Genomic DNA, 12,177 nt, shown 5'->3' with positions numbered 1-12,177 from the left:
TCCTCCTTCTCCCACGGGACACAGCTGCACTTCCAAGGCCGAGGATGGAGTGAGGAGAAAGACGAGGTTGTTGTTGTTCCTGGAGGAGGGAGGCTGCTCAGTTCAGAGTCGGAGCGAATCTCGATGATCTCCTTGGAGATGCTGGATGGTTCTTCAGATTCTCTGAATCACTCATTGCTGATGTTTGCAAGCCCCCATTTTCATTTTTATAGACTGGAGATCAAAGAGTCTAAAAAACCACCTTGAATGTCATTATGTGGTGAAGGTTGATCAATACAAGACACTTTCTGCACATCGTGCAATGTTTATTCCTCCTGCTGATAGGTTAGAGCGGCTCTGCACCGTGCACCAAGGCTTCAAGATTCTCAGAGTTTGTTGTTTCACCTCTGTTTATCTGGCATTGGAAAGATAAATTGATAGAACCCAGTGGTCGATGGGGTGTTTGTTGGAGGGTGTTTTTTTCACTTTGCAGCGTGTAATATGACTCCAGCTTTGTGTTTGTTTCGGACAAATGTGTGGCCTTTGGTGACCGTGTGAACCCCATTTTTTCAGACACAGACTGTAATGTAAGCTGTAGTCAAAATGTGCGACAAGGCTCATACTATAGCTCTCCTCTGTCTTCGTTCATGGGAATAATGTGTTTCAAAGATTAGACATTGATTAGAAAAATGTTGTTTACAAAAATTTATTCATACAAATCTTACAACACTTCCATAACATTGAGAAACGTAAAACCCCATATAAGGACTCCTGTGTGTATAATGATGCCACTTGTACTAAGGTTCACTTTTAAAACACAATGTCTTCAGATAGATAAGAGATTAAACATTGAAGTAAGGCGTTTGGCGCTTTCAGAAATATCAACAACAGGCAAGTTTTCTATGATCTGAACAACATCTCTGTCATGTTCTGAAACCCTTCTCGTTTCTGGATAGTGATGCACATAGTCGTAAAATAAGATGTCGGGGCTCTTTTTTTTTCTGGTTAATAAATTTACTGACCAATATTCAAAATAATCAACAACACCTCATAATCAACAGTAACAAACACTGGTCATTGTTCACAACTCTCACAGACACTGAACACCCCAAAACTCATGCACACGCACACGTACACACACACACATCGCCTGCTCCATCAACATATACGATCTATTCTTTTTTTTTTTTTTTTTTTTAGGATTTTTTAAATGTTTTCCACTCAATGGATCATTGGCCATGCTTTTAAAAAGAAAGCCTAATTCTACTACTCTTGGGGCAGACTAAGCCGAGCGATTTAAAAAAAACTGAGTAAAAGGAAGTTTCAGTGTAAGCTAATGGACTGCAGCATTGTAGGGCCACTAAAATTGCCATCTGTCACTTGTGGCGAATTTTTGAAATATATTTAAATGTTTTCTTTTTTTTTTTTTATTCTCACGTCAAAGCAAGGCACCAAAGCCAAAAGCTGTTTCCACCTCCACGCGCACGTTCACTCAGCCTCTCGTTCACGCACCTCACACACACACACACACACACAGGCAAACACGCAAATGCACTCTGATATGCAAACATCCGTACACATTCACACGAAGCCTGTAGGATGAAGCCGAATCGAAGAAGGAGTGTTTCTATGAAGGGGTTTTGGGGGGATGAGCAGGCCACTGATTGGATTGCAGGGGCGCATAAAGCTGCATTTGCATATGATTGAATAAATACGCAGGATATGTCTCTAATAAAAGTCAGTGGGAAGATCCCACTGCTGGAGGGGGGGGGGGGGGCCTCAGAGTGGACCCCGTCCAGCTCTGCTTGCTCTAAATCCGTCTGCTGACACCAAAGTGGAGGGAATTCAACATCTGATATCCTCTATCAGACTCATTGACCCTGATCTCACTCTGGCAGGCTTGTTTTGTTTTCAACATCCAGGGCTTGTAGGCGCTTTAACCTGTCTCTTACGTAACTTTTCCTCTCTCTCTCTCTCTCTTCTCCCACACACACGCGCACACACACTTGATCTGTCTTTGTCTCCAGCTCCTGCACACTCTCCTCATCTCTATACATCTAAGCACACCCTCACTGCACATGGACACAGGTCAGCTCAACAACGAACCACAGCACTGTCGAATCAACTATTCAGCACGGCGATCTAGAAAGCAAAGGGATCTCTACAAAAAACGGCTACCAGGACAGAAGATCAGCAAAAAGAAGTGGGAGGGGGGGTCCAGTGTCTTGACTTATGATATCCACAATGACAGCAGCAGGGAAGGTTAAAAAAAAAAAAAAAGAAAAAAAAGAAAAAAGCAATCAACAAGTCAGTGCAGTACCGGCTCCTGCCGCCTCTAGCCCTCCTTGTTCACATTCCCAACACATCTGAGAATGGGGGGCGGGGTGGGGGAGTGGTGCTGAAATAAGCTCTAAGCACAGCCCACCTCCCAAATAGCACAATCCAAAAAAAAGAAGAAAAGAAAGCACGATGGCATGCAGTTTTTCTGAGCAAAATTAGCAAAGGTGTCCGTTTTTTCCCCGCATGCACCAATAAATAAGAGACAAGATAAATATTCCTAGGTGCTACCTTTCTCCTCTCTACCAGTGCTTCATGCTCTGCATCTTACATGTAACTGGGTCCTCTCAGGATATTTGCAGTGCCGCCCCAAGTACAATCAACAGTTGAAGCGCATTCCCTTCCAAAGTAACTCTGTTGACTAACAGCATGGAGATGAATATGTGCACTGCGTAATTTGTTCTATACTGTACATAATAACACACATTTGGGACATTCTTTACACAGTCCTACGGAGCACGTTTCATCTCCTGCAGTAAATGACTTTGAGGCAAGTGAGCAAGCAGTGTTTGCCGCATACTGTTTAAGTGCTTCCTTTATCTTTAGTAAAGGCAGTGATGCCCTTGCAAAAAGCCTGCAATTGAATTTTTTTTGTGTCTTTAAAAGAAGGTTGGATATCTGTTTTTTCCTCTTTTCTCTCTTTTTTTTTAACCACTAGTTCCATGAATGACCATGTGAATCAATCAAGGTATTCATCAAATGGGAGGCTGTAAGACAGAAGCCATCTGAATTCCCCTGAAGGGGGTGGGGGGGCCAGCAAGCTATACAAACCCCAGAGCTCCCATTAAGGGTGCGAGGAGGAGGGCGGACAAGGGCAACATCTATCATTTAGAATAAGCCGGATATGCCTCACATAGCATGCTCACTGCTTCTTTGGGCCTGTTTGGAAAAACAAACAACACTAAAAAAATAGAACGTTGGTTACAAAAATAAGTATAACATTCAATACTTTGATTGTCTTTTCAAAATCTATTTATTTTCTGCATATGTAGATGACCTTTAAAGATTTCAAGCGCATAACGTTGAAGGTGCACAATTATCTTCTTTTTTTTCTGATTTATTCTTCTTCTTCTTCTTTTTTTTTTTTTAAGTCATTTTGTTTTCGTTTTTCTCAACATCTTAACATGAAAATAAAATATTGGTCCACAAAGTATAACTGTGCGGTATCAAGTGCTTTTGTACAAAAAGAAAAAAAAAAACGATATTATTATTAAAATATTCATTTTAATGGCTTTACTTCATACATAAATACATGTTGAAAGAACACAGGCGCAATCCACTGGTTGGTCAGATATATCTGAATGACTTTGATTTAACGACTGGATGTATATACACAGGAGGGCAGTTTGGGCGCTTTGACAACGCTACAAACCGCGACGTCCTTTGTTCCTAACTCGCTGTCTGTACCTACTTCCCAGGACCGCTGCCAGGTACTTCTTCACGGCCATCTGCTTTCTATAGCGACTGTAGCTGTCGGTGAAGATCCCATCTGAATGTCTTTTGGATAGGGGCTCTGACTCTTCTTCCATGCTGTTGTCGTCACTGTAAAAAAAAAAAAAAAACAAAACAAAAAACCAAGACAAAACACAACGATATGAGTTAAAGCTGTAGAATCTCACTTCCTGCTGTGTAATTTTATTTTGAAAATCTTTTTTTTTTTTTTTTTTTTTAATCTCGTCACGATGCAAACCATTAATGGTGCGTTCGTGGGCCTTTTATGCTATTTTTTTTTCTTTTTCGTTTGAAAAAAGAAAAAAAAGGGCGGCAAGCAAGACAGTGTAAAAGAAAACGGTGATTTAAGCGTTTTAAGAGACGTTATAAATTATTCATCCGCAGCCCATAGCAGATTCTGACGCATGTTCTCTTTTTTTTCATTAGGGGCAAACAAAGAAAATAAATAAATAAATCTATGGATTGATCGCATGTAAATCGGAGTGTACATTCAAGAAAAAAAAAAAGAACTAGCCCCTCTAGGGAAGGGGGGACTGATCGTGAGCGCGGTGCCACGGCACGATAAAGACAGAAACGAAAAAGGATGTCGTGAACATGTCTAGATGTTTTGTTTTGTTCTTTATATATATACATATATAGGTCTATATATATATATATATATATATATATATATATATATATATATATATATAAAGAGAGAGAGAGAGAGAGAGAGAGAGAGAGAGATGATAAATAAATAATAAATGTAACACGTATAATGATAGACAAGGGATGCAGCAGGCCGGACAAACAGAGGAGGATGATGACTGCAGGTGAACGCTTATAAGAAATGCCCTTACCCTGCACGAATTGTCATCAGAGAATGCAGATAATGTCTCGCTGTTAACTGACCCAGGATCTCCCTCAAGGCTCTATCTAATTCTTCCTCAGCATGCCTTTCTGTTCTGAGATGATAAAACGCCAAAACACATAGATCATCAGTGACTTATAAAAGAAAAAGCGCAGACAAAATGATCAAAAGTAGCCTAAAATGTCCTCCCCACCCCACCTATACCCACCCACCCACCCGCAGCTCCAAAAGCACATCAGGTGCGATTTAATCCAAATATCCTCCCGCATCTGCCCACATTTAATCTCTACGTATTATTATAATTATTCAAAAAACAGTGTTTGGAACCAACATTTTAGGCCACTTGGTATGAAAATAACACTGAACAAATAACATGAGAAACTCTGGGTAAAAAAAAAACAAACAAACAAACAAAGCAAGCAAACATTATCGCAAACAGCAAAAAAGTCATTACAAATGGACACCAGCCCCCGAGGCTCTGTCATAAACAAACAAAACAAACCCAAAAAGAAAAAAAAAAAAAAAAAAAGCTGTGGTGTGTGAGAGCACATTTACCTCTTCTCTGTTGGGTAGTAGAAGGAGTACGTGTCGTCGTTAAAGGACGGCGGGCTTCTTATAGCAATCGGATCGCTATCAAAACTCATGTCGGATAATGAATTCCCATTCTCGTCGAAGGCTTCGTTGTCAAGTCTGAGGGAAAGGGGGCGAGAGAGGGAGAGAGGGAGGAGGAGAGGGAGGGAGAGAGGGAGGGAGAGAGAGAGAGATGAGGGGGGCATTCATCGCAAAATGTTTGATCCGTGCACAAGTGGGACGCGTGCAGTGAAAGAATGCCAAAATGTCTGCATGTGTTCCTAAAAATCAGTGGGAGGGTTGAATGCAGGAGAGGTGTGCAGCAAAGTGTCTGGAGGTGTTCAGAATAAAACCAGAAAACGAATTATTGAAATGTTAATCCAAAATAAACATAACGGATTCAAAAGATGTTTTAATTACGTTTTTCTACCTTTGAATTGTTTTTTTTTTCTTCCATCGGGAAATCATGTGCTGCAGCGCTTAACAGACGCTTTAGCCTCATCATCATTATTATCATCATTATTATTATTATTTAAAGAAAAAGGATCGAAACAATGGGTGTGAAGATGATCGCGTTTTGTTGTAGGCGTTCGGCCAAATTTTCTTATTCAAACAAGAGTGAAATTAGCGACGAATTTAGAATCAATACGAACCACGCCCAAAATGATGGATATGCTTTTCAAAAGGAGAGAGAAAAAAAGAAAAAAGAATAAATCTTAAACGGATGAAGCTCTCCTATTCGTTTCGCCTCGCCTCGCCTCGCCTCTCCTTGGTGACGCCAGTCCACCGTCATCCCGCAGGGCTCTCCATCGCATTGACTGCACTCTCATTTTTAATAAGGGGAGTTCTGTGAACCGTCCCACCGGACAGATACCTCTACGCAATTTCCATTGCAGTTTTCCACTCAGGACTTGCGTTTGTGTGTGCATAAATCACTGCATTTCCTTTTTTGTTTTTCCAGCGATTTAGGATGAGTTTGTGCGCAATTACGCATGGTAAAAGTGCCCAAAATCCAAATACGCAAATAAAACTTTACCTTTATACATTGAACAAATTAAAAAAAATTTAAGGAGCATTTAACATGGATGAATTTCACAAATGCCATTATAGTGTCAGGTTGTGAAGATGCATGAAGCGCATACCTACCTAATCTTAGGATAACTTAGTCCGATATGTGTGCAGAAGACGCTGTAGTGCACTAAGATTCCGTAGATGAGCAAGATTAAAGTCGCTTTACTCGAACTGGCCATGCTGTTAGAAAAAAGAAACACACACACACACACACACACACACACACGGAACATGAGACAGGTTGGTCACTCCTATATAGAAACAATCGTGCTCGCTCTTTGTTCTCTCAGATTCACATGCGGTTCTACTTCTCTCAGCACAAACTACACAACCGAATCGAGCGCCACACTGTTTTTGCAATAACTGGAATGAACAGAAGCGTCCGCTTTGCTCAAAGCAAGAACAACAACAAAAAAGAAAAAGAAAGAAAGAAAGAAAAGAAAAACATCCCTGTCTGATTTTTAATTCATCCCATTGCGTAAAAGTTTAACTGTGGCATTCACGCCGAATCCTCTGCAAAGTCATTAAAAAAAACAAAACAAAAAAAACAAAACGTGCGGGTCTCCATGCAGTGCAGAAAAAGACAAGAAAAAAGAGAATAGTTTCCATTTACTTTAACTCGCTCTCCATCAACTGAACCTCTCACAATCCGCAGACAAAGCACATACCTATAGCAGGGGAGCGGGGAGAGCGCTGTGCTGTAAGGATGTGATCCGGGCGCGGCTGAGGTGGTGGTGGTGTGTGTGATGAGAGAGAGAGAGAGAGAGAGAGAGAGAGAGAGAGAGAGACGGTTTCTTTTTCTCACGGCACTTCTTTTTCCTGGCTGAAGCGCCTCCGTCGCCTCCTTATGTTCCCCTCAGAACAGCCTATCTCACTTTTTTTACGCGCAATTAAAAGGACTCGGCGGGTCTCACGGCCAAACAAAAAACTCGGTGAGGAAAAAGTGCGCCGTCTGTTCGTCTACATATCGCTGCTCTAAACTTTTGTCCTGTGCTGTGATTGCCTTGGATTTTTATCCATGTACCGTGAGCCTTGCCCTCCCCCCTCCTCCTCCTCTCTCTCTCTCTCTCTCTCTCTCTCTCTCTCTCTCTCTCTCTCTCTCCCCCCTCCTCCCTCCAATAAGTCACATTAAGGATGCTATAGACGTCATCAAGTCTGCCTCCCGGAATATAAAAGTACAGTTCCTTCCTCATCGATGCATCCGTCAGACGCCCCCCCCCCCCCCCCCCCCCCCCCCCCCCAACACATACACAGACACACACACCTCATCACCTCCCCCCTAAGATGGAAGTTTACTTCCAAACTTTCTTCTTTTTGAAAAAAAAAAATAAATAAAACGAAATAAAATGAAATAAAAAATGGTGTGAATTCACACACACGAAATTTCAGTAACTCTTTATCTTCTCCGGACCATGTGACGGCCGGTAGGAATCAATTTCAACCGCCCTGACCGCGGTGGATTTCTCCCCCATGCGTCATCAATAAGTCAAATTAGACTTTTTATGATTATGACTGAGCTGGGAAGTGATCTCTGGTGGTGATGGTGGTGGTGGTGTTGGTGGTGGTGGTGGTTTCGTATGACTTGATGGAAAGAGGAGGAGGAGGAGGATGGAGAGAGGATCAGGCTTCCGATGACCAAGTTCAAGGCCTCTGGGGAGTCCGGAGCTGTCCGGTGCTGAAACGACTCCTCTCAGATTGCGGCTTTCTGTATTTACAGTAACTTTTTATTTTTTTTATTTGTCCTAATCATTTCCAATCATTGCCGCCTGGATACGGAGGGGGGTGGAGGGGTGGTGGTGGCGGCTTCTTAATGGGCATGCGATGGCAGCGCTCCCACTGTGAGGGCCTCGGCCTGACCGTTTGATTGTTGGAATAAACGGGACGCGTAATGAGATTTCAGCACGCCGGCTGGTGACGCAGGATGCCGCTTCAGAGAGCCGTCAGCCTACGTGGCTTTATGAGCGATTCACCCGTCTCCCCCCCCACCCCATCATAGTTCTGAAACTGTCTATATCGTTACAATGCGCGGATTAATGCGATTAAACGAAAAAAAAAAGAAAAAAAGAAGAGGAAATATGAAATGCTCGTAGCCACGTTGCTCTTAATGTGGACCATGAACCATAAAGCAGCGAGGCCCAATTCTGACCGGATGATGAGCTTTCATTTGGCTTTAATCGAACATCTTTATTGTTCCTTAATGCTTGCTGGCGACCTCTGTGCACTCTACACACACTCTGCTTATTTATTTTATTTCTCTGGCTAGTAATGCAGTTAAATAAAATCTGTTCAACACCCATTGATATACAACGTTGTTGGATCCGCTGCCTCAGAGCAATGACACTTTTAATTTGGAGGGCTGTTTTAGGCCCGCGGATCTAATTCCGTCCCCCTGTTCTGATCACTAGCTCGAGGTCAGCGCACCTCCTCTGGTTCCGTACTGTACCGCCACTGAATCACACCTATAGCTCAACCGACCAATTGAGGACTTTGCCAAAGAGGAGAAGGACTCACGTCAGCGTTTTGTTTACTCTGACGCGATGTGACGAACAGAGCCAGTCACCGGGAGAGGGGGTGGGGGGGGGCAATCCACAACTACTTCTTCTTTTCTTCTTCTTCTTCGTCTTCTTCCGGGCGGGGCGCGATGCCTCTGAAGGCTACAACTTGAAGCCCACAGTGTGTCAGCTGGAGAGGGACTGCTGGTGTTATTAGGCCGCTTACGCGGCACCGTAGCCTGAGCAGAGGGCGCCATCGTGAGGCAAGAGGAGGAACATGCGGGTCATTCATCAGCATCATCATCAGCAGCAGCAGCAGAGCGCGGAAGGAGAGAAGAGATGAGTGCATACTGAGGCTGACAACCATGACCACAGACCTTTGTGTTTCCACAGCAGAGCAAATAAAGGCTTCCTTTATATCTCTGTCAGTCAGAAAACAAGATATATTGATTGGATTCCTTTGCAAATATCACACAATTTTAGTTTAACATTTATTTAAAGGGCAACTCCACCGATTTTAAACATTATAGCGTGCTTAAAGGTCTTGTTGAGTCCTACCAAGTAGGATAAAGCCTTCTGTGGCTTCAGAGGAAGCTGCCTGTAATCTGATATTTGCCTCGGGTGATGTCACTCAGTAACTAAGTTGTATGTGGGTGACGTGGGCGCCAGGTTTTGAAAGAGAAGAAGAATGCCTGACATTTAAAAACAAGTGATATCACTGAAAATTCTGCGATTTTGGTCATTTGTTACGAAGCAATAGACCAAGTGGAATGCTTTTCAAAATCACAGCCGAGTCATCGTTCTCATCTTTTATTTTAAATGCTCTACATTGTTGACAGTTTCTTCCTCTCTTTATTCACATTTTGCACATTATTCTGTATAAGCAGTGATACTGACGTCACTCCTTTTGCGCTTTGTTCAGGTATTCAGGTAACATCTGAAACAGTTAATGGTTAGCCCAAAATAAGCTGATATTTCAAAAAAGCTGATTGCAAATGGCCAAGTTTTCAGCCCTGTCTTTCAATGGGAACAACTTGTAGACGTGCTCTAGTTTTAAAAGAGATGCCATCAGTATTCTCAGCCAAGAGCCTGGTGGACTTTAAACAAAAACCCATGGAGAGCTGGAGGATGATTCAGTCGCTGCACGACTCTGTGAAGTGGTAAGCATCATACTTGTGGGGAACTGCACAAACAAAACTTAAAGTCCATAAAGGTTACAACCTCAAATAAGGATGTTTAAACCATGAGCTTAAGAACGTAGAGCAAAATGTATACAGTCATCCGGATACATGTTTTTGTTTTACATTTGAAAGTGAAATAAACTGCACAATAGTGAATGAAAAACAAACAATGAAAATCCCACTAGAAAAAATGTCAGAACCAACTTGCAGCACGAAGATCGACTTGATAATTATGAATAATCTAAAGCAAGGTTACTGAAAAGAATATAATGAAAGAAATGTAGCAGGCAGTTTCTGAAAAGTAAGAGCCACTGAGTGACATCACTGCTGGCAATTTATTACTGAAACACAGCTTCCTTTGGAGCCAGAGTGATTTTCCCTCTCTTCATATCTCAGATTGTTCCATAAAGAGTGAGTGAGTGAGTACTTCACAAGAAAAAAGCAACAATTGCAAATTTTTGGTATTTCTAGTCCCATTTATCATCCTGGGCGGAAGATCTGAGATGCCTAAACGATAGAAAATGATGCAAATGTGATTTCAATTGTAAACTTGTGTTATTTATGACAGTATGTCATGGCACACATAGCAAGAACATTCTGACGACAATGTGTATTGTATTTGAATTTATTTATTTTTTTGTTTTTATTTATAGCATTTTAAACCTTCCATAAACCTGTGACCCCTCAGATTTATTTTGTGAAGGATAAACCTGATAATAAGTAATAACTGTGCTCGCTCAGTCATTACCCCTCAAAGGATTTCAAATACTCTCATAATAACCTCTCATCCAGCTGTAGTCTGTTCATCTTGTATTTTCTATGAAATACAGGCACACACAATGTGTTATTTGAGTACTCATGTTTGTTTTTAAGCTAATGGAAATACAGATCTATGATAAAGGAATGGAAATGAAGTCATTATCTGTGGAAAAATCTCGAAGGGTCAAAAGAAGGTGTTAAATGTATCTTTCCCTGTGTGTGTGTGTGTGTGTGTGTGTGTGTTTAGCAGGCTACGTCTTGTTTCCCAAAGGGCACTTTCAGGAGACGCCTCCCAAGGGTACACTTGCAGCGCACAGTGCAGTAAAAGTCAGTAGGGGTCAGCAAATCACTTTAAAGAAATCTCAGCACAAGGTCTTACACATACCGAACCTGCAGTGTGATAATATTGTAGTTTAAGTTGTTGGTCTTTATATATTTTAAAACATTTTTATATAAAAAAACAAACAAACAATGTATATAATGCAACCTCAACCTCAACCTACTCTCTCAAAAACACACATTTTTATCATCATATGACTGTCCATAACCTACATAAAGACACCCATTATTCCCACTGGAAATTTTACAAGACTGATACCACATGAAGTTAAAAAGGCTTCTATGTATAAACAGCAGGTAACACAAGTCAATATACGGACTCACGCATGTTTTATATAGAGGGCGCCAGATTCCTTCTCATTGTGTGTGAGGTTCAAAGGTTAAGCTGCACGATACACAGTCGCTATTTGTGTTTAAATTATGAAATTTATAAATATATATATATATATATATATATATATATATATATATATATATATATATATATATATATATATATATATATTTTTTTTTACAAGACTTGATTGAGTGATAAAAACGAGAACAGCTTTATCCAGCTGGTGCTGAGCCAGATGGTGTGTTTTCTCCTCAGTCTGAGCCTGTGATGTCGGCCATATTGGGCACAAGGGAAAAGCATTCAATGGGAGATGATGTGACGTTCCAGTGTCTTCGGAAATAGTAGAATTTACCGGCGTGAGCCTAAAAAACGAAGCAATGGAGCAAGAAAATAGACATCCTCAAATATCAAAGCTTTGAGGATGTTGTTTGTGAAGTGTAACTGAGTTATTGTGGTAAATCACCATTACCTATCTGAGCTCTATTTTTTACAGAACAACAGCAAGAATGAAAGGTAGTTATGATGACAGGCCTACGTGTTATGTCGAGGTTCCTGGAATCTAAAGGGGGTCAAGAGATCATTATTAGGATTAGAAAGTAAAAATAAGTAAAACATGTTAATTCATTTGAACCCTTTCTTTTGTTATCTTTGCTTACTGTGAATCACAACAGACGGGATGGTTTTAAATGTGATTATAATAAATGAATGTATTGGTTGATGACAGGTTTCATCATTTGACATCACCTTGTTTTAAGGCCTTACAGTTGAGGTGTCATTCACACATCACTTGATTTAGAAAGCACAATAAGT

General features: G+C 41.2%; 1 protein-coding gene across 3 annotated transcripts; it reads right to left on the bottom strand.

Moving 5' to 3' along the window:
- Positions 1-669: 669 nt before the first annotated feature.
- Positions 670-7,310, bottom strand: adcyap1b (adenylate cyclase activating polypeptide 1b). Of its 3 annotated transcripts, XM_030403393.1 has the most exons (5): positions 6,873-7,305; positions 6,335-6,439; positions 5,174-5,308; positions 4,608-4,712; positions 670-3,858 (listed from the first exon to the last, which is right to left on the bottom strand). In XM_030403393.1, exons 1-5 carry the CDS (start codon positions 6,887-6,889, stop codon positions 3,681-3,683), a joined length of 540 nt encoding a protein of 179 aa, XP_030259253.1. In that variant the 5' UTR covers positions 6,890-7,305; the 3' UTR covers positions 670-3,680. The 3 variants fall into 3 exon arrangements, with proteins under 3 accessions (XP_030259253.1, XP_030259254.1, XP_030259255.1); XM_030403394.1 differs by lacking the exon at positions 4,608-4,712 and having other exon boundaries at positions 6,873-7,310; XM_030403395.1 differs by lacking the exon at positions 4,608-4,712 and having other exon boundaries at positions 6,928-7,306.
- Between the last annotated feature and the right edge of the window lie 4,867 nt (positions 7,311-12,177).

The sequence above is a fragment of the Sparus aurata genome, chromosome 21 (genome assembly GCF_900880675.1).
Source record: "Sparus aurata chromosome 21, fSpaAur1.1, whole genome shotgun sequence".
Classification (NCBI taxonomy): domain Eukaryota; kingdom Metazoa; phylum Chordata; class Actinopteri; order Spariformes; family Sparidae; genus Sparus; species Sparus aurata.
This window is presented reverse-complemented; position numbering and strand designations above follow the sequence as displayed.

What these genes read in the sequence shown, in the direction of transcription:
- adcyap1b (XM_030403393.1), bottom strand. An exon ending in TACTACCCAACAGAGAAGAG is followed by an intron (nt 4,713 to 5,173) that starts GTAAATGTGCTC and finishes TTATCATCTCAG; the next exon opens with AACAGAAAGGCATGCTGAGG. An exon ending in CTGATGACAATTCGTGCAGG is followed by an intron (nt 3,859 to 4,607) that starts GTAAGGGCATTT and finishes TTTTTTTTACAG; the next exon opens with TGACGACAACAGCATGGAAG.